The following is a 24,679-nucleotide window of genomic DNA, read 5'->3' on the forward strand; positions in this document are numbered from 1 at the left end:
CAGCGGTGGGTCCCACCGGAGCGCATCTCCGCCCCTACAGCGACCGGTCGCAGCTGGGGCTAGCCCCGGCCCGCCGTACAAGCCACCGGCAGCCCACGCCCGGACCGGGCAGAATGAAATTTTATTTGGTTGGCACGCCCTAGGTGGCGACTTCTGCAGGCCCCTCAGTCTTTGGAGAAGAAGCGGGGGCCATGTAGGGTTTGTTTTCACTTAATGACAATGGCGCTTTTTATAAACCACTGCTGGGCCCTTCCATTGCGGAACTCGCTCTCTCCTGGTGCGGTTCTGGTGGGCTTCTTCTCCAGGAGTGATGAAAGGGTTAATGGTTCCCAAATCATCTGGGAAGTTGGCGAGTCGCTCCCTGACTTCTTGGAGACTGCAACAAAGCACAGGGCACCTTCGTGAAAATGGACTTCCCGAGGGAGGACACATAATGTGAGAAACGAAAAGAGACCTATTTGGAGGGGTGAGAAAGCTGGTCTTTACTCAGAGCAAGAAGGGTAGGTTTTGGACAACTGACCACCATTCCCAACTCTGTTTATAATTCTTCCCTTCATCAAGACACACTTTAAAACACTACCAGTTTAGGATCTTCCCTATCTAATCCCACCCCTTTCAAATGATTCCATCTGTGACCATTTTGACACTTGTGTGTTTGTGTGTGTGTTAGTTGCTCAGTCGTGTCCAACTCTTTGCGGCCCCATGAACAATAGCCCACCAGGCTCCTCTGTCCACAGAATTCTCCAGGCAAGAATACTGGAGTGGGTTGCCATTCCCTTCTCCAGGGGGTTGACACTTACATAACTCTTACTAAGTTAGGGTACTTTCACTTGTGCGTTCATATTCCTCTCCTCTTAGCCCTTTCCTAAAATGTATGTTGATTTTCAGTTCTCCTGTCTGAGAGTGTAACTAAGAAGCTGTTTCTACCTTTGGCTTCAGTATCACTTTTTCCAGATTCTCTTTCAATTTCAGCCCTTCTTGGACGCCTCTGTTGTGGGCTTGTCCTGTTCCCATCCCTCCCCTCTATTCTGAAGCATTATGCCATATCCCTTAAATCTGTTTTCTTATTCCTACTGCTATTGCCTTAGTTCAGGTCCTGTCTGTTTTTTGGACAGCCTCCTAACCAGCCTTCATGGCCCCCATCAAAACAGTTTTCTATGTAACCTTTTGTTTGGATGCCTGGGAAACATGGAACATTATGGATGGAAGGAGGGCTTGCTAACTTCTCTTTTGCGTGAAGTAGAGACACTGCATCAACTTCACAATAGATTGTTTAGGAAAAGCACAGTAATGGCCCTTTAGATACCTAGGTAAATAGCCATTCATTTTTCTTGAGGGAAACTGTAAAGTTACCATAATTCTAAGAAATTCTTCAGACTGAGATATTAAGTGTTCTGTTTAGAAGTGTAAATTGAGTTACCTTAACAGAATCATGGCCTTGAAAAATCAGAAAAATCCTAATCCAGATTAGAGTCTAGACCCTGGAGAAATTCTTTCTTCTAATATGGATTTAAGCTAAACTGCTGATATGCTGCATATGGTATCAATTGAGATTTAACTCCAGTTTTACAAAGTATACTATTATGCTTGCCTTTTCTGGCTCATAAAGCTCAAACCTTGCTTTCCATGTAGAGTTTCCCTTGAAGGAAATAAATGTTCCTACTTATTTATTCTGGGCCTGAAAATAAAAAGGCTTAGGGGAAAGGAGCAACCTCTTCCACTCTCATGGGCCAAAGTATTGGGAGCCTAGGCAGAGATGGTGAATGTAAACCGAGAGACTCACAAGAATGGATAATATGCTGGGGACCTGCTGGTAAGTGTGAAGGAACTTGGAGGATGGAAGGGACGGTTGAGGCTGAGCCTAAGAGTGGCCCTTTTTATTTATTTATTTTTAAATATTTATTTTTTTGGCTGCCCTGAGTCTTAGTTGCAGCATGTAGGATCTAGTTCTCTGACCCAGGATTGAACCTGAGCCCCCTGCATTGGGAGTGTGAAATCTTAGCCACTGGACCACCAGGGAAGTCCCTGAGTGGCCCCTTTTAAAACAAGATAATGACTCTGCCATCTTTGAACTTTTGTCCACATCTGTGAAGTGTCTTGGGTTTTAGTTTTGTTTGTTTGTTCTGTTTTGGCTGTTTGCTGCAGCGTGTGGGATCTAGTTCCCTGATCAGGGATCAAACCCACACCCCCTGCATTGGAAGTGCAGAGGCTTAACCACTGGACTGCCAGGGAAGTCTCTATGAAGTGTTATTTAATGCCACAGTTTGGGTTTAGCTGTATATGGGGAGTTAAGAGGGTGCTTCCCTGATGGCTTAAGTGGTAAAGAATCTACCTGCAATGCAGGAGATGTGAGAGACATGGGTTCAATCCCAGAGTCAGGAAGATCTCCTGGAGAAGGAAATGGCAACCCACTCCAATACTCTGGCCTGGAAAATCTTATGGACAGAGGAGCCTGGTGGGCTACAGTCCATAGGGTCACAAAGAGTCAGACACAACTGAACGCTCAAGCACAGGGAGTTAAGAGAGGCAGTAGGTGGATCTTGGGTGAGGTGGCACATAGGTCCAGGAGGAGCAGAGATGCTTGAAGAAGCCAGGTAAGGGATGGTAAAATATGCCCTCACGCCTCTGGAGCTGTGAGTGTTGGAACTGAGGATGGTTGGCTGTCACTAGAATGGCCTTGGAGAACAGGGAAGCATACCTTTGGGAGTTTCAGAAATTGCTCAAGGAGAGAAACCCCAGAGGAGAAATGAACCTTATTTTGGAGCCATAGGCTAGGGAAGTCTGGGGACTCACTGATTAAACTAATACACAAAGGTGACTTCAGTGCTCTGAAATTCTTCAGTGGGTCATAAACACTTGCTGGATAAAACCTAAGCCTTTATTTATACTAATAGACAAAGCCCTTAGTGATCTGGCCATCCATCTATCCTATGTACTGAAAGTGCTATTACTGGTGCTTGATAAATATCCAACACTTAGTAAGTGCCTGATAAATGTTGCTAAATCAATGACACTTTGTGAGAAGCATTCTTCTTGCACCCCTACCTCATTCCCTACCTTGGAATCTCCAGGCAAGAGTACTGGAGTGGGGCGCCATTTCCTTCTCCAGGGCATCTTCCCAACCCAGAGATCGAACCCAGGTCTCCTGCATTGCAGGCAGATACTTTAACCTCTGAGCCACCAGGGAAGCCATCCCCTACCTTGCACCCCTACCTTATCCCTTATTCCACACTGTCCTGCCTCAGCCCCAAGGAGACTCATGGACCTTTGAGACTCACAGCTTATCCTTTGGCCCTTCTAGAACAGTTTTCCTCAAAGTGTGATAGGCACACCACCGGGTAGTTTTGGGAGATACGTAAACATTTTAAATTTTAATTATTATGAATTTGATTAAATGTACGCTGTGCTTTGTCCTTCAGTCATTTCCAACTCTTTGCAACCCCATGAACTGTAGCCCACCATGCTCCTCTGTCCATGGTGGCACGAATACTGGAGTGGGTTGCCATGTCCTCCTCCAGGGAATCTTCCCAACCCACGTCTCCTGCGTTGCAGGCAGATTCTTTACCATCTGAGCCACCAGGGAAACCTCAATTAAATGTATAAGAGGAGAAAAAACCCCATGTGTTAGTATGTCAAACCCATGATGTCAATAACATAGGACATTAGGACATAGGACATAGAATAATAACATAGGATAATAATTAGGATGAAACCAAAAAATAGTAATACTTTTAAAGAAAAAACATTAAGTAAATTATAGGGCAATTAACACATTGACCAAAACTAGTAACGTGGTGGGTGATGTAGTTTGGGAAACACTATGCTGGAACTTTCTTGAAATTTAAGGATTTACACAAGGTCAAAAGCCTAGAACCACTCAGGCCTCTATCTGTTCTTGGCTTCCATGCTACACAGAAAAACAGTCTCTGGAACCTCCAAAAGAGATGTTGATTTGCCCTCATCACTCATCTCTATAGGTTGTCCCTCCTGCCCATGTCGCTGTCTTGTAAAGCATTGCTTTGAAAGAGAGGACCTTACCATCATTCTTCATATATTTTTTACAGACTGAAGCAAAGGTGAGCTGAGGGTACATTTTCTTCTGTTGCCTCAGAGTGTAGACCTTTGAATACTTCCCTTCACTCTTGAAATCATTGTCAGTGGAAAACCTTAACAAAGAAAGTTGACTTAGTAGGTCCTAGCGTGGGGGTGAGGTAGGGGTAGGGGGTTACTGGAACCAGGAACTACATCCTCAGATTCTAGGGAAGAAGAAAGGACACAATTAGAGGGTGTTCATTGGTACAGAGTGGCAGTTTTGTTCAGTGGAAGGGATGCTTCTAGAACCTAGCATTGCAAGTCTATGAAGGAACTCCAGAATCTCCTCTCTCCTCTCCAAACTAGATAGAGGCTGCTCCTATAACCAGTTTCAAATCAGATTGTTCCTATACCACAATCCTTAACATGCACTGAGGGAGATTTTTTGTTGTCGGTTCCTCAAATCATAGACCTTTGACTACATCTCTTGTGAAAAACCTTAGTTTGCATTACTGTTTCTCTGTCGCTAAGGTGGAAATGTGCTTGGGGGTCACGTAGGAAAGCTGTCTTATTGTTATACAGTTTTCCACATTCCCTATAACCAAAAAGTATTTGTTAAATTGTATTGAAGAGAGATAGTGACATGAATAAGGAAAAGGAAAGAAAGACCCAGGACTTCACCTAAACCATTGTTCTCGCTTGGATTTGGTGTCCTCCAACAGCATCAAAGGGAATACTGGTTTCAGTCCAGATCTTAAATTTTTTTTCTGAGGCATCAAGGGTAGGAAGAAGTTCTCAGTGGGCTTGTGCTGATGACTTTCCTGCAGCAATGGGAAGAATAGAAAGTGAGGAAGTAAGCTGAGTCCCCTGGGCTTAAAGGCAGAGCTAGGTTCCTGGACTAAGCTTCAGTTCCCTAAACTCATGCAACAAGACCTGCCAAAGAGGGAAGTAGGGGTACAGAAACCCAAAGAAGAGAAAAGCAATTCCCTAAGTGGGCTGACACATATTCATTTCACAGCCAGATGATTTGTCCAAATTTTGGTCAGATTCCAAAGTCATCGATTAAGCTTGCACACGAGCCCTGTGTGTAAGTGGAAGAATTCCCTGGGTTTTGAGGATTCACTTAGTGAAGTGCTTAGGAAACCAAACATTTGGTGATAAATTGGGAAATATTGTTTTGTTTTCTTTTGTTTTGGGAAATATTGTTGATCCATGGGATGCTACCCACCTTTCTTAGAGATGGCTGTCTCATTCACATCCTATTCTCTGCAGTGAAAAGGCCACAGAATGGGATGTTTTGTGACGTAATAATTTTGTCATTATTAAAGTCATAGAATCAAAGACTTTCAAAGGATCATAAAGGTCATCAAGTCTAACCAATCATCTTATCCCCTCCATATCATTATCAAGTGGTCAATCTTCCTATCTCTAAAAACCTAACCTACTTAATTAATAGCTGATTGCTAACACCCTGTAACTTCTACCCTACAGTCCAAATGGCAACCATGAAATAGAAAGACACTTGCTCATTGGAAGGGAAACTACGACAAACCTAGACAGAGTATTAAAAAGCAGAGACAACACTTTGCTGACAAAGATCCGTATAGTCAAAACTATGGTTTTTCCAATAGTCATGTACAAATGAGAGAGTTGGACTGTAAAGAAGGCTGAGCACCAAAGAATTGATGCTTTTGAACTGTGGTGCTGGAGAAGACTCTTGAGAGTCTTCCTAAGAGGACAGCAAGGAGATCAAACCAGTTAGTCCTAAAGGAAATCAACCTTAAATATTCATTGGAAGGACTGATGCTGAAGTTGAGGGTCCAATACTTTGGCCACCTGATGCAACGAGCTGACTCATTGGAAAAGTCCCTGATGCTTGGAAAGTTGAAAGGCAGGAAGAGAAGCAGGTGACAGAGGATGAGATGGTTGGTTGGTATCATTAACTCAATAGACATGAGTTTGAGCAAACTCCAAGAGATAGTGAAGGATGGGGACGCCTGGCATGCTGCAGTCCATGGGGTCACAAAGAGTCAGACATGACTGAGTGACTGAACAACAGCAACAACTCCAAACAGAACAAATCTAGTGTCTCTTTCATAGATGCCTTAAATAATGTAAAGAAATCTGTCACATTTCCCCTGAGTTCCCTCTCTCTTCCAGGATTAACATTGCCAACATTTTTTCATATGACATGGCTTTGGGTTATTCCCTGTTCTCCTGATTTCTCTCATTTTAACTCATTTGAGAAAGTTACAAACTAGATTTTTCCTAATGTGTGGCCATCTGAAATGGGAACAATTTTCTAGGTGTAGACAGCTGCAGGATATATCTCATTAAAGTCCCTATTCAAATGTCATCACTGCTTCTGAGAACCTTCTCTAGCTACTCTGTCTAAAACCACACCCATCACTCTCCACTCCTTTATCCTACTTTTGAGGGCACTTATTACATTAGGTACTTTCTGTGCAATTGTTGACTTGCTTATTGTCTGTCTGCTCCACTGGAATTAAACTTTGACTTAGTCACTGATAGATCCCTACCACATAACATTGCCTGGCAAATAGTAAGTGCTCAATGAATGTTATTGAACGAATAAAACAATGACAGAATAAATGAATAACCAAACTAATTAGTTGACCTGTACTGAACCTTTTTGCTCAGAATTTTCAAACCTCTTTTTTAAAAGGCTTGCTGATGAATTAACCATGTCTTTTTTTATATTTGTTATTACATTAATTGGTTATTTTGTTGTATTTATTTGCTATATCTGTTACATTTATTGTTTAATTCTCATAAAAATCTCATAAATTCTTATAAAAATCCTGTGGTTGAACCATGTCCTTTTGATTCTCATGCTCTTGAAACTATTTCATTTTGAGGAACAGGATTCATTGACGTTACCTCCATTAATAGGGGTATTCATTTAAGTTACCTCCATTTATGGCTAGGACCTGTCATAGCCAATAATCTGACCACAAAAGAGCAGAAACCTTAGCAGAGCTAGATTTTAGAGCAAAAAAACAAGAATAAAACCATTATTTGGAATCCAAAGCAGCACGAGCTAAGGACCCCAACTGCATGAGCTTGTCTATCTTGTCTCATATCATTTAGCATTATCCATTAACATGTTTCCTACTTTCTTTCTGTCTGCTTCCTTCTCACTCTAGCATTCCTTCCTTACTTTTGCCCTGAATATCATTTTTTTTAACCTACAACTTTTGCTTCAATCTTCCCCTACTTACCTACTACCTTCTTACTCATGGTTTGACTTTTCTCTGTCCCTCCTCTCCATGTCCTTTCAGTTTTTATTCCCACATGCACATGTGTGCTAAGTCACTTCAGTCATACCTGACTCTGCAACCCTATGGACTGTCGCCCACCAGGCTCTTCTATACATGGGATTCTCCAGGCAAGAATACTGGAGTGGGTTACCATGCCCTCCTCCAATCTCAACACTCTCCTCCTCCTCACACACTCTCAATCTTTTCCTTTCCCAATTCAGAGCCCTGGAAGCAAGAATCTGACTAGCCCAAAGATTTTGGTTGTTGGTAGGTTACCAAACTAAGCTCCTGGGAGCTCCTGGGCACGGAAATCTTTCTGTCGCCTATTTCTCATTTGTAGGGACTCCAGCCTCCATGACCTTCCCGGATTATCAAACAGTTGCTAATCAAGGGAAGAGTAGTCAAAAAACCACCTGAAGCAAGATTAAAGGAACCAGAGAAGTTCATCAAGACCACCTGAGACAAAATTAAAAGCATTCAGGCCCTGCACACAGCCTAATTTTATCAGCAACCCCACTCATGAACTATTCCTATAAAACTCATCATCAAATCCTCCTAGGTTGGGACACACAGTTTCTCAGCGTAGGAGCCCACTGTGTGCCCCCTTTGCCTAGCAAAGCAATGTCAGCCACAAATTGTCACTTACCAATTGCATTGCCAGTGACTGAACAACAAGGGCATTTGCCATCTGCTTCTGCAGAGATTGAACACTGTGCCACAGCAGCTGTTGACTTTCAACACCTCCTGAGGGAATTCAGTTTGGAGTGAAGCACTCTGTGCTCCCAGGAATCTGGTGGGACATGTCTTTGGATAGTTGGGTGTTTTTCAGTCAGTTCATTCACTCAATCATGTCCGACTCTGTATGACCCCATGGACTGCAGCACGCCAGGCTTCCCTGTCCATAGCCAATTCCCAGAGCTTGCTCAAACCCATGTCCATTTAGTCAGTGATGCCATCCAACCATCTCATCCTCTGTCCTCCCCTTCCCCTCCTGCCTTCAATATTTCCCAGCATCAGGGCCTTTTCTAATGAGTCAGTTCTTTGCATCAGGTGGCCAAAGTATTGGAGTTTCAGCTTCAGTATCAGTCCATCCAATGAATATTCAGGACTGATTTCCTTTAGGATGGACTGGTTGGATCTCCTTGCAGTCCAAGGGACTCTCAAGAGTCTTCTCCAACACCACAGTCTAACAGCATCAATTCTTTGGTGCACAGTCTTTTTTATGGTGCAACTCTCACACACATATGCAACTACTGGAAAAACCATAGCTTTGACTAGATGGACCTCTGTCAGCAAAGTAATGTCTCTGCTTTTTAATATGCTGTCTAGGTTTCTCATAGCTTTTCTTCCAAGGAGCAAGTGTCCTTTAATTTCAAGGCTAGAGTCACCATCTGTGGTGATTTTGGAGCTGAAATAAATTCTGTCACTGTTTCCATTGTTTCCCCATCTATTTGCCAAGAAGTGATGGGGCTGAATGCCATGATCTTACTTTTTTGAATGTTGACTTTTAGCCAGCTTTTCACTCTCTCTTTCATTTTAACCAAGAGGCTCTTTAGTTCTTCTTCACTTTCTGCTATAACGGTGGTGTCATCTGCATATCTGAGGTTATTGGTATTTCTCCTGGCAATCTTGATTCCAGCTTGTGATTCATCCAGCCCAGCATTTCTCATGATGTATGTACATCATGTACATACGTACGTCTCTGCATGTACGTTAAATAAGCAGGATGACGATATACAGCCTTGATGTATTTCTTTCTGAATTTGGAACCAGTCTATTGTTCCATGTCTGGTTCTAATTGTTGCTTCTTGACCTGCATACAGATTTCTCAGGAGGAAGGTAAGGTGGTCTGATATTCCCATCACTTTAAGAATTTTCCACAGTTTGTTGTGATACACACACTCAAAGGCTTTGGCATGGTCAATAAAGCAAAAGTAGTTGTTTTTCTGGAATTCTTTTGCTTTCTCTATGATCCAGTTGATGTTGGCAATTTGATCTCTGATTCCTCTGCCTTTACTAAATCCATCTTGAACATTTGGAAGATCACAGTTCACGTATTGGTGAAGCCTAGCTTGGAGAATTTTGAGCATTACTTTGCTAGGGTGTGAGATGAGTGCAATTGAATAGTAGTTTAAACATACTTTGGCATTGCCTTTCTTTGGGATTGGAATGAAAACTGACCTTTTCCAGTCCTGTGGCCACTGCTGGGGTTTCCAAATTTGCTGACATATTGACTTCAGCACTTTAACAGCATCATCTTTTAGGATTTGAAATAGCTCAACTGGAATTCCATTACCTCCACTGGCTTTGTTCATAGTCATGCTTTCTAGGGCCCACTTGACTTCACATTCCAGAATGTCTGACTCTAGGTGAGTGATCACACCATTGTGGTTATCTGGGTCATTAAGATCTTTTTTGTATAGTTCTTCTGTGTATTCTTGCCACCTCTTCTTAATATCTTCTACTTCTATTAGGTCCATACCGTTTCTGTTCTTTATTGAGCCCATCTTTGCATGAAATGTTCCCTTGGTATCTCTTAATTTTCTTAAAGAGATCTCTAGTCTTTCCCATTCTATTGTTTTCCCCTTTTTCTTTGCAATGATCACTGATATTATCTCCCCTTGCTTTTCTTTGGAACTGTGCATTCAAATGGGTATATCTTTCCTTTTCTCCTTTGCCTTTCACTTCTCTTCTTTTCTCAGCTAAGGCCTCCTCAGACAACCATTTTGCCTTTTTGCATTTCTTTTTATTGGGGATGGTTTTGATCACCGCCGCCTCTGCAATGTCATGGACCTCCATCCATAGTTCTTCACACATTCTATTTGTAGGGATTCCAGCCTGCCTGGAAGCTAATCCCTTGAATCTATTTGTCACTTCCACTGTATAATCCTAATGGATGTGATTTAGGTCGTACCTCAAAGGTCTAGTGGTTTTCCTTACTTTCTTCAACTTAGTCTGAATTTTGCAATAAGGATTTTATGATGTGAGTCACAGTCACTTCCCAGTGTTTTTTTTGCTGACTGTGTAAAGTGTCTCCATCTTTGGCTGCAAAGAATATAATCAATGTGATTTCATTATAACCATCTGGTGATGTCCATGTGTAGAGTCTTCTCTTGTGTTGTTGAAAGAGGATGTTGCTATGACCAGTGCGTTCTCTTGGCAAAACTCTGTTAGCCTTCGCCCTGCTTCATTTTATACTCCAAGGTCAAACTTGCCTGTTACTCCAGGTATCTGTTTACTTCATACTTTTGTATTCCAGTCCCCTATGATGAAAAGGACATCTTTTTTTTGGTGTTAGTTCTAGAAGGCATAATAGGTCATCATAGAACTGTTCAGCTTCTTTGGCATTAGTAGTTGGGGCACAGACTTGGATTACTGTTGATACTGAATGGTTTGCCTTGGAAATGAACAGAAATCATTCTGTTATTTGTGAGACTGCATCCAAGTACTGCATTTAGGGCTCTTTTGTTGACTATGAGGGCTACTTCATTTCTTCTAAGGGATTCTTACCTACAGTAGTAGATATAATGGTCATCTGAATTAAAGTCACCCATTCCAGTCCATTTTAGTTCACTGATTCCTAAAGTGTTCAATCTTGCCATCTCCTGTTTGACCACTTCCAATTTACCTTGATTCATGGACCTAACATTCCAGGTTCCTATGCAATATTGTTCTTTATACATCGGACTTCACTTCCATCATCAGTCACATCCACAGCAGGGCATTGTTTTTGCTTTGGCTTCATCTCTTCCTTCTTTCTGGAGTTGTTATTCTATTCTTCTCCAGTAGCATATTGGGCACGTACTGACCTGGGGAGTTCATCTTTCAGTGTCATTTCTTTTTTGCCTTTTCATACTGTTCATGAGGTTCTCAAGGCAAGAATACTTAAGTGGCTTGCCATTCCCCTCTCCAGTGGACCACATCTTGTCAGAACTCTCCACCATGACCCGTCCATCTTGGGTTGTCCTACATGGCGTGGCTCATATTTGCACTGAGTTAGACAAGGCTGTGGGTATTTTTAGGAACAGAATTTATGATCTCAATCCTTGTATCTCTTAATATCTAAAAAAGCACTAAATCCCTTCATAGTCATCACCTCTTCATGACTAGCAGAAAACCTTTTGTAAAGCGAGTGCCTGATTGCACTGAACTCCCCCTTCACCAAAATTTTATACATATTGACCTTCCCCCGCTCCTTCTTTGGAGCAGTCTCTCAGATCTATCTGAGATGCTGCCTCCCAGGCTGCAGTCCTCATTTTGCCCCCAGTAAAACTTAACTCACAACTCTCAAGTTGTAATCTTATTTAGTCAAGGGCAATAAATCTATTCTTTTCTATTTCACCCAAAATTCTGTCTCTGAGATTTGCTTCAGTACTGGTGTACTAATGCCAAGCTTTTGGCCTCAGTTGGTTTTGGTTTGGTTTCAGGTTTTTTTTTGGTTGGTTTGGTTTAACAGCACCAATCTATAGCACAGGTCACTAAGCAGCCTATGAGATTGGCTTCCCTGGGTCTGGTGTCCTCCTCTGGCTCTAGGTAGGCTTAGAAAACTGAGTCTGAAAGTGAAAGTGAAGTTGCTCAGTTGTGTCTGACTCTTTGCGACCCATGGACTGTAGCTCACCAAGCTCCTCCATCCATGGGATTCTCCAGGCAAGAATACTGGAGTGGATTGCCATTTCCTTCACCAGGGGATCTTCCCGACCCAGGGATCGAACCCAGGTCTCCCACATTGCAGGCAGATGCTTTAACCTCTGCGCCACCAGGGAAGTACTCAGAATATGGCCTTTCTTCACAAACTGTGGTAGGGTCATGTTACTTAGAAAGGGCTGTGAGTATAACAACCACTGTGATAGACATGTCTGGTCCATTCTTCCACTTGATTGCTAAAACCCACACTCTTATACACATGTCTGGATGTAGCAAAAGAATGCTTCTTTTGTGTATAATCTTAGGCTCATAAAAGAGTGCCACATTTGTCTAGTAAGACAAGAGGGATGCAGCATGAATATTCAAGAGGCATTCTAGATATTGGACATTTCCATCTTCTTGGACTTGTTCCAGATAGCCCCATAAAATTACCACGCTGCCAGTCTTCGACAATCAAAGCCTTACCACTGTCTATTAATACAATTTGGCTGTACTGCAATTTACTCATGAATAGGATCAGGTCCCACATGTGACCTGCAAGGCTCACAAAGTGGCAGCTGTTGGAAGGAAGCTCTTCTTGCCCCAAGGTTACATGATAGTCTTGTATTTGCTTCTCTACCTTGAGCAAGGCAACCTTGGCCTGGCATTTGTTCCTCTCAGTGTATATTACCCACTACCAGGAGAACAATCACTGAGCTTATGCTCAAATGGCACAAATTCTGAGACCCAAGAAATCGTAGGCCATGAATCAATTAACTCCTTTGTCAGCATATACTGTTGAGTGTTAGCATTTTATCCTCTGTTTGGAAAAGAATCTTTCACTGCCATGCATCTAGCAGTGGAGGAAATGCTAACTCTAAATTAACCACATGTTATTATAATGGTTTATCTTGGGTAATTCCACTCCGGGCATCATATTTCTGTTATAATTAGATTTTTTGTGAACTTTTTCACTTATTTAATTTCTTCTAGTTATATTAGGCCCACTCTAATGGCTGTCAAGATCTTTTTTACAAGAAAGACATACACACACACACACACACACACACATTTGTGGCCACATCACAAGGCTTGTGGGATCTTGGTTCTCTGACTAGGGATTGAACTAGGGCCCCCAGCAATGAAACCCCGGAGTCTTAACCAATGGATTGCCAGGGAATTCAAGATCTTTTTTAGATCATGATTCCTAGATATATCTTAAATTGGTTTTCTTCATTTTCTCTGCTATTGATTTAGTTCTGTCAACTACAAATTGGCACTGGCCTGTCAAGTGCAAATTGGCACTTGCCAAGAGCATGTGCCAGTGACTGAACAACAACAAGGGCATTTGCATCTGCCTCTGCAGAGACTCGGAGAAGGCAATGGCACCCCACTCCAGTACTCTTGCCTGGAAAATCCCATGGACAGAGGAGCCTGGTAGGCTGCAGTCCATGGGGTCACTAAGAGTCAGACATGACTGAGCGAGTTCACTTTCACTTTTCACTTTCACGCATTGGAGAAGGAAATGGCAACCCACTCCAGTGTTCTTGCCTGGAGAATCCCAGGGACGGGGGAGACTGGTGGGTTGCCGTCTATGGAGTTGCACAGAGTTGGACACGACTGAAGCGACTTAGCAGCAGCAGCAGTGGCAGAGACTGAATCCTGTGCTACTGCAGCTTCTGATTTTCAACACTCTCTGAAGAGAAATCAGGGTGGAGAGCCACTGTGTGCTCCAGGGAAACTGGTGGAACAGGTCTTTAGATAGATATTTTCAGGAACCGATTTCATTATTCCATTCCTTCAGTTCAGTTCAGTCTATCAATCATGTCTCTGACTCTTTGCGACCCCATGGACTGTAGCATGCCAGGCTTCCCTGCCCATCACCAACTCCTGGAGCTTACTCAAGCTCATGTCCATTGAGTTGGTGATGCCATCCAACTATCTCATCCTCTGTCATCCCCTTCTCCTCCTCCCTTCAATCTTCCCAGCATCAGGGTCTTTTCTAATGAGTCAGTTCTTTAATCCATACATGAGTACTGGAACAACCAAAGCTTTGACTATACATCCCAACCCTTGCCTCTCTTCATATCTAGAAAAGAACTAAATCCCTTCATGGTGACATTAGCCCCTCATGACTAGCAGAAAACCTTTTGTAAAATAAGTGTTTGATTGCACTGAACTCCCCTTTCACCAAAATCTTTTCTATTGACCTCCCTCCAAAACCTCTTTGGAGCAGTCTCTCAGAGCTATCTGAGGTGCTGTCTCCTGAGCTGAAGTCCTTATTTTGTCCCAAATAAAACTTAACTCACAACTCTCATGTTGTGTATCTTTTTTAGCTGACAATTAAATTCTTCAGCATGTCTCACCTTGACAATTGTAGCAACAATATAGTTGTTGTTCAGTCGTGTCCGACTCTTTGCAGTCCCAGGGACTGCAGCCCACCAGGCTTCTTTGTCCTTCACCATGTCCTGAAGCTTGCTCAAACTCATGTCCATTGAGTCAGTGATGTCATCCAACGTCTCATTCTCTGTCCTCCCTTTCTCCTCCTGCCTTCAATCTTTCCCAGCATCAGGGTATTTTCTAATGAGTTGGCTCTTTGATCAGGTGGCCAAATATTGGAGCCACCTGATGCTGGAGCTTCAGCTTCAGCATCAGTCCTTCCAATGAATATTCAGAGTTGATTTCCTTTAGGATTGACTGGTTTGATCTCCTTGTAGTCCAACGGACTCTCAAGAGTCTTCTCTAGCACCACACTTCAAAAGCTTCAATTCTTCGGTGCTCAGCCTTTTCTATGGTCCAGCTCTCACATCTGTACATGACTACGGGAAAGATCATAGCTTTGACTAGATGGATCTTTGTTGGCAAAGTAATGTCTCTGCTTTTTAATATACTGTCTAGGTTTGTCATAGCTTTTCTTCCAAGGAGCAAGTGTCTTTTAATTTCATGGCTGCAGTCACCATCTGCAGTGATTTTGGAGCCCAAGAAAATCAAGTCTATCACTGTTTCCATTGTTTCCCCATCTGCTTGCCATGAAATGATGAGACCAGATGCCATAATCTTAGTTTTTGAATGTTGAGTGATAGTTAATCTTTCTGATTTTTATCTCCTCTGCAACTAATATACTTTTTGCTCAACTTCCAAAAAAGGTCTTTCTAAACTGCAGATTTGGTTATACTTTTAAACTCCTGCCATTTACTCTCTTCTTGTTGTTGTTCAGTTGGTAAGTCATGTCTAACTCTTTGCGACCCCATGGACTGCAGCATGCCAGTCTTCCCTATCCTCTACCATCTCCCAGAGTTTGCTCAAACTCATGTCCATTAAGTCCGTAATGCTATCTAACCACCTCATCCTCTGCCGCCCTCTTCTCCTTTGCCTTCAATCTTTCCTAGCATCAGGGTATTTTCCACTGAGTCAGCTCTTTGGTTCACATCAGGTAGCCAAAGTATTGGAGCTTCAGCCTTAGCATCATCAGTCCTTCCAGCAAATATTCAGGCTTGATTTCCTTTAGGATTGACTGGTTTGATCTCCTTGCAGTCCAAGGGACTCTCAAGAGTCTTCTCCACTACCACCATTTACTCTCTTACATTCCCCTAAATGCACCTCACTTTCTCATGAATCTATGCCTTTGCTTTTCCCATTGATTGGAATATCTTCTTTTATTTTTGGTCAGGGTTCACCTCCTTTGCCAAACCTCCCTGATTATCTCCTTTCCTCCAACAAAGATATTGTTCCCTACTTTATATTAGTATATCTTGTATATTCTTTTATTACTCACATATCCTAGTATATTATATTAATAATTACTTTGTATATCTCATTTATTGATTTGTCTCTCCTGTTAGACTCCAAATTCCTTCAACATAGAGACTGTCTTGTAATCACCTTTACATTTTAGTTCTTAGCTTAGTATATATCTAGCAATTGTCTTGGGCTTGCTTGGTGGCTCACTGGTAAAGAATCTACCGGCCAATACAGGAGACGTGGGTTCAATACTTGGGTCAGGAAGACTCCCTGAAGAAGGAAATGGCAATCCATTCCAGTATTCTTGCCTGGGAAATCCTATGGACAGAGGCATCTTCAGGCTACAGTCCATGAGGTTGCAAAGAGTTAGACTCGACTTAGTGACTAAACAACAACAACAGTTTATAACAGAGTCCCAAATATCTGGCTGCTGTGATAGTAAATTTTCTGTTCCTCTTCCCTCTTGATACTCAAGAGCTATGGGTAGAGAGCATAACTCTTTCCCCTTTAGATTCGTTTCTGTTCCTTACTTGTCATTTCCAGATTTATCTGTTGCTACTTTATACTCAAAGAATCCGCCTGCAATGTGGGAGACCTGGGTTCACTCCCTGGGTTGGGAAAATTCCCTGGAGGAGGGCATGGCAACCCTCTCCAGTATTCTTGCGTGGAGAAGCCCATGGATAGAGGAGCCTGGTGGGCTACAGTCCATGGGGTCACAAAGAGTCAGACACAATTGAGCAACTAAGCACAGCACTTTATACTCAATTATAAAGCCAGTGGCTAGTTTACCCTTCGTTAATTACAAATTAAATATCTTTGATCAAGGAAGAATGATTTTTTAATAAAGACCTTCTTTTCTCTGTGCAATGAATGAAGTTTCATGACCCAAGTTTGTACTGCTCTGATTCTGAGTATTTCCCAGACCCTCAGATTCTATTTGGTGAAGCATGTGGCAAAGAATAAGAAGGAAGTGGTTGGTCCTGAGTACCATCTTCCATGTTAAGTTAGCTCCCTTCTTCAAGCTAACTGCTAAATTCCTCAGGATCCTTACTCATGATGCCAGGAAACTTCCCCAGGTGTTCTTACCTTGAGCAGTAACTCATTGGAAAAGTATTTTGGTGTGACGTCCTTTCCTTGATGATCTATCGGGCAGGGAAGTGGGTTGTTGGTCAGAATCAGTAAGGTCTTATCCTGATCATACTCTATTACTTTTAACGTGAAGCTTTGAATTTTCCTGTTTCGAGCCAGGAATTTCTGCAGTGCAGTGGGCTTCAAAGGCTCATAGTACTGGGCCTGAGCAGACAGAAAGGTTTCCAGAGAGACAAAGGGATTAGATCAAGGGCAGATTAACTGGTTAGCTAATCTTTTGCCTCTATGGGTTAGGGACAGAGAAGCTGGACGGGGCCTGGCTAAATCTGCTCAAAAACTTGTTTTACAGAAAATGTCTGAAGCTTTCAGTCCGTTTCTCCTCTCAGAACATTTCCCTGCAAATCCACCAAGGGGCCGAGGAAATGCGATGGGAAAGTTTCCACATAAAAAGGAACAGAGAAGACTTAATTCTTGTGAAAAAGTGTAACATTGTGTCCAACACAATAGGGCCAGCAGAAGTTTCTATGTTAAACCTAAAGGGCCTTCTCTACAACACTGAGGCACAGTGGACCATAAGGTACCAAATCTCTGAGCCCAGGGAGCCCTGAGGAGGCCAACACAGCTCTCATCCACCTCTTCCCACCCACCAACGTTTCTCCAGGCACAACCACATTAAAGGCAGAACAAGCACAATGTCAAAAAGGAAAAACAGTCACAAAAAGAGCATGTCACTTTAGATGTGGTGGGGGAAGGGGGAGGCCCACTAAATTTCCTTTTCCATCAGTAGGGGGAAGGCAGGGGACTAGAGAGGGAGGAAAGGAGGGGGAGAAAACAGAACACTTCCTGATTAGACATATGTTTTCTCAAAGTAAGAAAGAAAAAAATGTCAGCTGCAGGGCCCACTTTCTTCCCAGCCCCACCCTCCTCCCTCTCCACCATTCCCATCAGCGCCCTGAGACAGCTAGCTCTGCTTCCAGGTCCCAGGAGGATGCACAGTCACAGTAGCTGGTGGCACTTGGAAGCACTTGGGTTATTCTCTGCACTGGGCCTCGGCACCACAGCTGAAACTTGCTCTTGGAGATAGTGGGGGAATGCTTTTTATCACCTACCAAATTTGGATGGACTGTGTAATGGTGCAGGTTCTTTAGAACAAATTTTGATTGCCCGACTGCATCAATAATCTAGAGACAATAAACAAAATATTAGTGTTTCAAGTCGCGCCTATCCTAAACAATATTCCATTCCTTACTTCACCTTAATCCAGCTAAAATCTGGTCTCTAACTCAAATTAAGTGAGAAGAACTTCATGTTCTGCACCCTGGGTTGCTGGAATGAGAGCCATAGCATGTAGAGCTAAGTTCTAAGGCATCCTGACAGGGCAGCTTGTACATGGAAACGTGGACCGGCTGTGTGAAATGTTAGGGGTCCTTAGGAGGTGAAGTGGTGAAATAGACAAGGACGGCATCAAAGTTTAGACAAATCACCCCAAGGGGTTACACCTCTTTCCTCTGCCTTTTCCATTTCTATAGGAAGGAAATCAGATAAAAAGAAGAAAAAAATGAAGGACAATCTTTAAGGAGAAAAGCAAGTTACAGAAGGCCAATAACTTAAGGGTTTTGAGTGGAAGGAAGTCTTGGGGATAACTGCTTGCTGGGCTGGGGGGGTGGCACACAGGAAGGGAGGAACAGCGGTGCGCTTTGCATTTTTTTAAAAATATTTTTGCAATTTATGATTCTTCTAGAAATGTAGCAAAGAGTAATTGAATTTTGGTAACCCTTCTGTCTGAAAAGTGTGGAAGTGTTAGTTGTTCAGTTGTGTCTGAGTGTTTGCAATCTCATGGACTGTAGCCTGCTAGGCTCCTTTGGCCGTGAAATTCTCCAGGCAAGAATACTGGAGTGGGAAGTCATTCCCTTCTCCAGGGGATCTTCCCGATCCAGGAACCAAACCCAACATCTACCGCATTGCAGGCAGATTCTTTACCGTCTGAGCCACCAGGGAAGCCCCAACCCTTCTGACTGCCACTTTGCATTTATCTACCAGTGGTGGTGCTGGTGGATTGTCTGAGTGTCATGCCTAGTGGTAGAGTCGCTGGGCCTGCTCCAACTCCTGCTGACTCCAGGGTTGTTGTCTGGCCCTAGATAATCTAAGAATGGGTCAAAGGGATGTGAGCACAAGGAGATTAAAAAAAGCTCTGAGTTACCTCCTTTGGGCTTGGTCTAATGAGAAATTAGATAAAGAGCACAGTCTTATGTGTGGATCAGCATTTCTAAAGATCGCCTGTTCTCAAGAAGGTGATAGGGTAAGATGAGATTCAGAAGAAAGGGAACTGCACAGGCGAATAGAGTAAGAAGGTGAATGAAAAAGAGGGAGATAGTAAGGAGCAACAGAACTGTGTGGTGAGGGGAGGTCTTATGCTCCAGGAGGAAAATGCCAGGAGCTGGCAATTTTCAGGTGTTGGAGGAGGACTAGGAGAAGGACTAGCAGAGCCATGCCATGCATTCCTTTAGGGACGGTGGGAATCAATAGGGGACAAATCCAAAGATGTACTGATTTAATTTATACTACTTTTTGTAAAACTGGAGTCCCTGGGTTCAAAACAAAAATACTTTTGAAAATCCTGCTTTGCAGATGTGATATATAATATTTAGAATCATAAACATCTTGGAAAAAATTGGAGGGGGGAGAAGATGCAAAGACTTCTTTTACAGTATATTTAAAATTAATTTTGGGGGGCAAAGCCTCTGGGAATTTTTATGAGGTATTATATATTTTTCCAAATTAGTCTCCAGCAGTTAACTAAGATCCCCTGGAGTAGGAAATGGTACCCCACTCCAGTATTCTTGCGTGGAAAATTCCATGGGCAGAGGAGCCTGGCAGGCTACAGTCCATGGGACTACAGAGTCAATCATGACTGAGCAACTCAGCACATACACACACACACACACACACACACACACACAGCGTAAGAATGTCTAAATTGAAGTATGTTTTTAGTTTTACGTTGAATTGCACTATCTCTGGCTGATGAAATAAAAGTTGACCCAGAAAATTTACCTGAATATGATAAACCTAGGGAAGTAACCAAGCTACCCAATGGAGTTTTGTTTTAAGAAGTGATCACAATATCTAGTTTAAGTCAGGGTTTAATGCTCACTCATGCCCTAACATAGATTTCTGGTCCCTGGGTTTTGAGCCGTGATTCTTTGTTGATATGTCCCTTTCTCTTCCCTTTTCTTTTTCCACTTCCCTGGTGGCTCAGATGGTAAAGCATCTGCCTAAAATGCGGGGGACCCAGGTTCAATCCCTGGGTCAGGAAGATCCCCTGGAGAAGGAAATGGCAACCCACTCCAATATTCTTGCCTGGAAAATCCCATGGACGGGGGAGCCTGGTAGCCTACAGTCCACAAGGTCACAAAGAGTTGGACACGACCGAGCAACTTCACTTTCTTTCTTCCCTTTTCTATGTCTCTGTTTCTCTTTCATTAAATTAGATAAATTAACCTGCTTTCTATATAAATCTTAACTACTTTTTGCTTTTCAACAGGAAGTTTGTGAGACCCAGCTTATAAAGTACTCTAAGCGACTCCAAAGAAAGATTATAAATGAGCATTGCTAATATTCTTTCTTACCTCATCACTATCAAAAAATATTTCTTTCTCAAACGTAACTGGGCTAGTTCTGAAAGTCCTTGGTTTGGCATGTTGAGACCTAAAAAAGAGGCAGAATACCCAGTTATATTTTCTTACCCAAACGTGTGGTCTTCTACACGTTCTTGACCTCCCTCAATGAAGTTTGGGGACGTGACTTAAAGGAGCCAATTTAGGTGATCATTAATTGCATATGTTTGAAAGTGGGAGGAGAAGGGGATGACAGAGGATGAGATGGTTGGATGGCATCACTGACTGAATGGACATGAGTTTGTGTAATCTCTGGGAGTTGGTGATGGACAGGGAGGCCTGGCATGCTGCAGTCCATGGGGCCACAAAGAGTCGGACATGACTGAGTGACCAAACTGAACTGAATTACACATGTATGGGTAGCGAAGAAAAGGATTCATTATTCAGCCTGCATGCTAGGGGAAAACCAAACTTCATTTTGAAGAGTTTAGCAAGCAGGATCTCTTAGAGACATGGTGACAATTGATAAGTTGATTTCTCCTAAAGTAGCAGTTTTAATAAATGAAAATTAAAACCACAATAGGCTATCACCTCACATCTGTCAGAATGGTTGTAATCAAAAAGAACACAAATAACAATTACTGGAGAGGATGTGGAAAAAAGGAAGCCCTCATATATTCTTTATGGGGATGTAAATTGGTGCATTTTCAACAGCATGAATGGACTGGGAGGGTATTATGTTAAAGTGAAGTAAGTTAGACAGAGAAAGACAAATATTATATGATATCACTTCTATATGGAATCTAAAAAAAAAAAAAAAACTCTGACTGTAATGAAAAAGAAGCATCCTTACAGGTATGGTGAGCAAACTAGTGGTCACCAGTGGGGAGTGAGGAGGGGGAGGGGCAAGACAGAAGAAGGAGATTAAGAGGTACAAACTGCTACGTGTAAGATAAATAAAATACAGGGATATATTGTACAATGCAGGGAATACAGCCAATATTTTATAATAAGTTTAAATGGGTTATAACATTTAAAAATTGTGAATTACCATGTTGTGCACTGGAAACATATATGATATTGTACATTAACTATACCTCAATAAAAAAATAGAAATTTTAGACCACTCAAGGAACTGGTCTAGTTGACTGTTTAAGCAAATGCTTTTGTGCAACTGGACCATGATAATATCCTTAAATTACAAATACTGTTTTATAGACCTACTTGCCTACTCTTCTCTACATGGAAACAATTCTGTCTTTGCCAATAATTAGCCAATAATTCCACCAGAAGGGATATAGTTAGTGAAACGTCACAATTAAATTTCCAATTCTTAATGACTGCTTGGATTACTGGTTCCCTCATGTACCTAAGCATAGCTAAGTTTCCCTACCTAGAATTAAGATAATAAAAATAATCATCAGTTACAAATATTCTCGTAATCTATGCTTTCACTTACTTTCCCACCTCCCTTCCCCCAGATACCAGTTCCCTCTGGGGAAAAGGGAGGGGGTGCAAAAGTTGCAATATTTAGTAACAAAGTATTTTGGATTCCTTGACTAATTCTTAGGAAGTCCATTTACTGTTCAAATATAGTGAAAGATGCACATCAATAAGATTGGGTTAATGATGAAAATAAATAACCTGGTTTCTGTTTGGAGTTTAAACTAGCTTAAATTAAGTAGGATCCTGGAACTACCTCAACTAAACCTCTCCCCTTTAAAAATGAGGGTGGCAGAGTAAGGACCAAAATAATAAAAGTAGAAAAAGCCAAGCTATATTGTTGCTAGGTCACCTGGCTATAGCATGGTACAAATAATCCCCAGTCCAGGATCAAATCCATCCAAGGATGGCTCATTTCCATCTATTGCTGGCCAGAAGCTGCATCATCAACTCAGGCCAAAGGTCTTAAAAACAGTCCCCAGCAGAGCAGGTGACACACTGTGGACAGACCAAAATAAATTCATCCCCTTATCATTGCAGAGTTGGTACCCTTTTGATGTGTCCTATTGCTTTAAGTTATTAACTTAATTAACCAATAATTAACACTATATTATAAGCTTTGGGGGTGGTGGTGGGAAGGAGGCTTAAGAGAGAGTGGATATATGCATATATGTGTATATATATATATATACACACTTATGGCTGATTCACATTGTTATACAGCAAAACCAATACAACTTTGTAAGGCAATTATTCTCCAATTAAAACTAAAATTAGAAAAACAAAAATCCCACTATATTATCAGCTTTATTGTAGCACTTTTCAAAATGATTCTTTGGTATCTAAAAGGCAGCAGAAGATCTCAGATGCTCTTGTTCAAGGCCAATTTAAAGCATAGATCAACGTGAAAAATGCTCCTTCAACCCAGCAGTGTCCATCTTTGACAGCCCGGTGCTTTCTTTTTTGGTAAAGTTACTCTAGTTGCCGCATGAAGCCCAGCCCAAGATCTGAGAACTGTAAATTTTTCTATTTTTTGACCATGCCACGTAGCATGCAGGATCTTAGTTCTCTGATTAGGGATGAAACTTGTGCTCCCTGCAGTGGAAGCACAGAGTTTTAACCACTGGATCACCAAAGAGGTCTCTAAAATGTTGTTAACTGAGTATCTACTCTGTGACTAGTACTGTTCAAAGTGATATGGGCTACAAAATAGGTCTGTATATGGAGGTATTTATAACTTAGCTGGGCAAACAAGACTACACACTTGGTCTGTCTCCTTTGGCCCATTGCTGTTCACTGCTAAGTGGACCAGCTAAGGCAAGTAGTCACCCAGAGGCCACACTCAGTGCCTCTAAATCGTCCACGTTCTGCAGGGGGTTCAGTTCAATGCAAACATTCTCTTCTTAGCACATTTTGTGTGCTCAGCCCCTTTCTTGATCCTGGATGGGAAACAAGAGGAGACAGCAGTGCCCTTGTGAGTGCAGAAAATACATGAGATGTGATGATCCTTGTCCTCAAGAACTTAACTTTAGTTGGTAAATGCAGGGAAGGAAGAGGAAGTGATTGTTACATATGAAAAAATAATGACAACTACATGCTAACATATTAGGTAAATCAACTCATTTCTTGGGGCCTCAATTTCCTCATTTGTGAAAAATGGAGTTAACAAAATGATTTAAAGGTGACATTCCAATTCCATGATAGTGGTGAAATTTACCTACATAAAGACCTTAATAAAAAATTCATGTGTCAGTTGTGGGTGAAATTTGGAGGAGTAGCTGTTCTGTACTATATACCTCCCCTCTCAATATGATATTTTTCCAGTTATTAGGCCTGACTGGAAGGTTATTTTGTTTTTGCTCTGTTTTTTTTTTTTTGCTATTATTGTTTGAAGTAATAACATATAAAAGTGGAGAGGTAGAATGAGGTCAAATTAAGGAGACCCAGACAATTAAGTTGGAGAAGGAAATGGCAACCCACTCCAGTACTCTTGCCTGGAAAATCCCATGGATGGAGAAACCTGATGGGCTACAGACCAAAGGGTCGCAAAGAGTCAGACACAACTGAGTGGCTTCACTTCCTTCTGACAATTAAGTAGAGGTTTCAGTTCAGTTCAGTTCAGTTGCTCAGTCGTGCCCGACTCTTTGCGGTAAGGCCTATTAGCCAAAGCTCCAATAAAGCCTATGAGTTTGGAGGAAAGATTGTATTAATAGTGTCCATAGGTGATTGTTTGCAGTTTGTCTAGACATAAACACTAAACATACTGTCCAGAGTTGATAACTAAACTGAGCTAAACTGTGCAAATCCCCTTTAAGGAAAACAGACTAGTAAGCTTTTCATCCTTTTCTCTCGTCTAGTTTTTCTGGAATTGTGGGTCTAGCTCATGTTTAGATTGAAACTAAAATAAAGGAAGCCAGCAAATTGGGGGAGGGGAGTGGGGGTGCAAGGCTTGTGCTGCTTGTCTGCAACCCAGGGTGGGGAAAAACATCACACAAACACAAACACTTCATCTAAAATAAGAATAGAAAGATCTAGTGTACAATACCTTGAAGGGTATAGGGAAATCTTAGCTCAGGGCGGAAGCGGGGATTTCTTGACCTGGAAACTGTCCATTTTCAAAATATTCTAGAGGAGACACAGGGTTTTGTGATGAAAAGGCAATCTAGAATGCTGAGGTGTTCTATGTTGGAGTCAGAGAATGGAAAACCCAGAGATTTTAAACAAAATCTGCTACAATCTGCTCCAACTTGTTTTTCTAACCTATGACTCCCCAACATACCACATACTGGTTTTTTCACTGTATCTTTAGAAAAATTTTATTGAAGTATCATAGATTTATAATGTTGTGCTAAT

The 24,679-nt window shown here is 42.0% G+C and overlaps 1 protein-coding gene across 1 annotated transcript; it reads right to left on the reverse strand.

Annotated features, from left to right (window-relative positions):
- Positions 1 to 206: 206 nt before the first annotated feature.
- On the reverse strand, positions 207 to 23,113 carry TSGA13 (testis specific 13). The gene is made up of 7 exons (XM_005902203.3): positions 23,091 to 23,113; positions 20,396 to 20,474; positions 17,876 to 17,947; positions 16,764 to 16,970; positions 4,714 to 4,853; positions 4,039 to 4,166; positions 207 to 376 (listed from the first exon to the last, which is right to left on the reverse strand). The coding sequence occupies exons 1-7, from the start codon at positions 23,111 to 23,113 to the stop codon at positions 207 to 209; spliced, it is 819 nt and encodes a 272-aa protein (XP_005902265.1).
- Between the last annotated feature and the right edge of the window lie 1,566 nt (positions 23,114 to 24,679).

The sequence above is a fragment of the Bos mutus genome, chromosome 4, assembly GCF_027580195.1.
Source record: "Bos mutus isolate GX-2022 chromosome 4, NWIPB_WYAK_1.1, whole genome shotgun sequence".
Classification (NCBI taxonomy): domain Eukaryota; kingdom Metazoa; phylum Chordata; class Mammalia; order Artiodactyla; family Bovidae; genus Bos; species Bos mutus.

Bases quoted from the DNA above. Each gene is read 5' to 3' on its own strand.
- TSGA13 (XM_005902203.3), bottom strand. From the start codon at position 23,113: ATGGGCCAAAGGAGACAGACCAA. The intron at 20,475-23,090 runs GTGTGTAGTCTT...CCTCTTTTTTAG, and splicing joins GGCCAAAGGAGACAGACCAA to GTCTCAACATGCCAAACCAA. The intron at 16,971-17,875 runs GTAGGTGATAAA...CTGTCTGCTCAG, and splicing joins ACACAGTCCATCCAAATTTG to GCCCAGTACTATGAGCCTTT.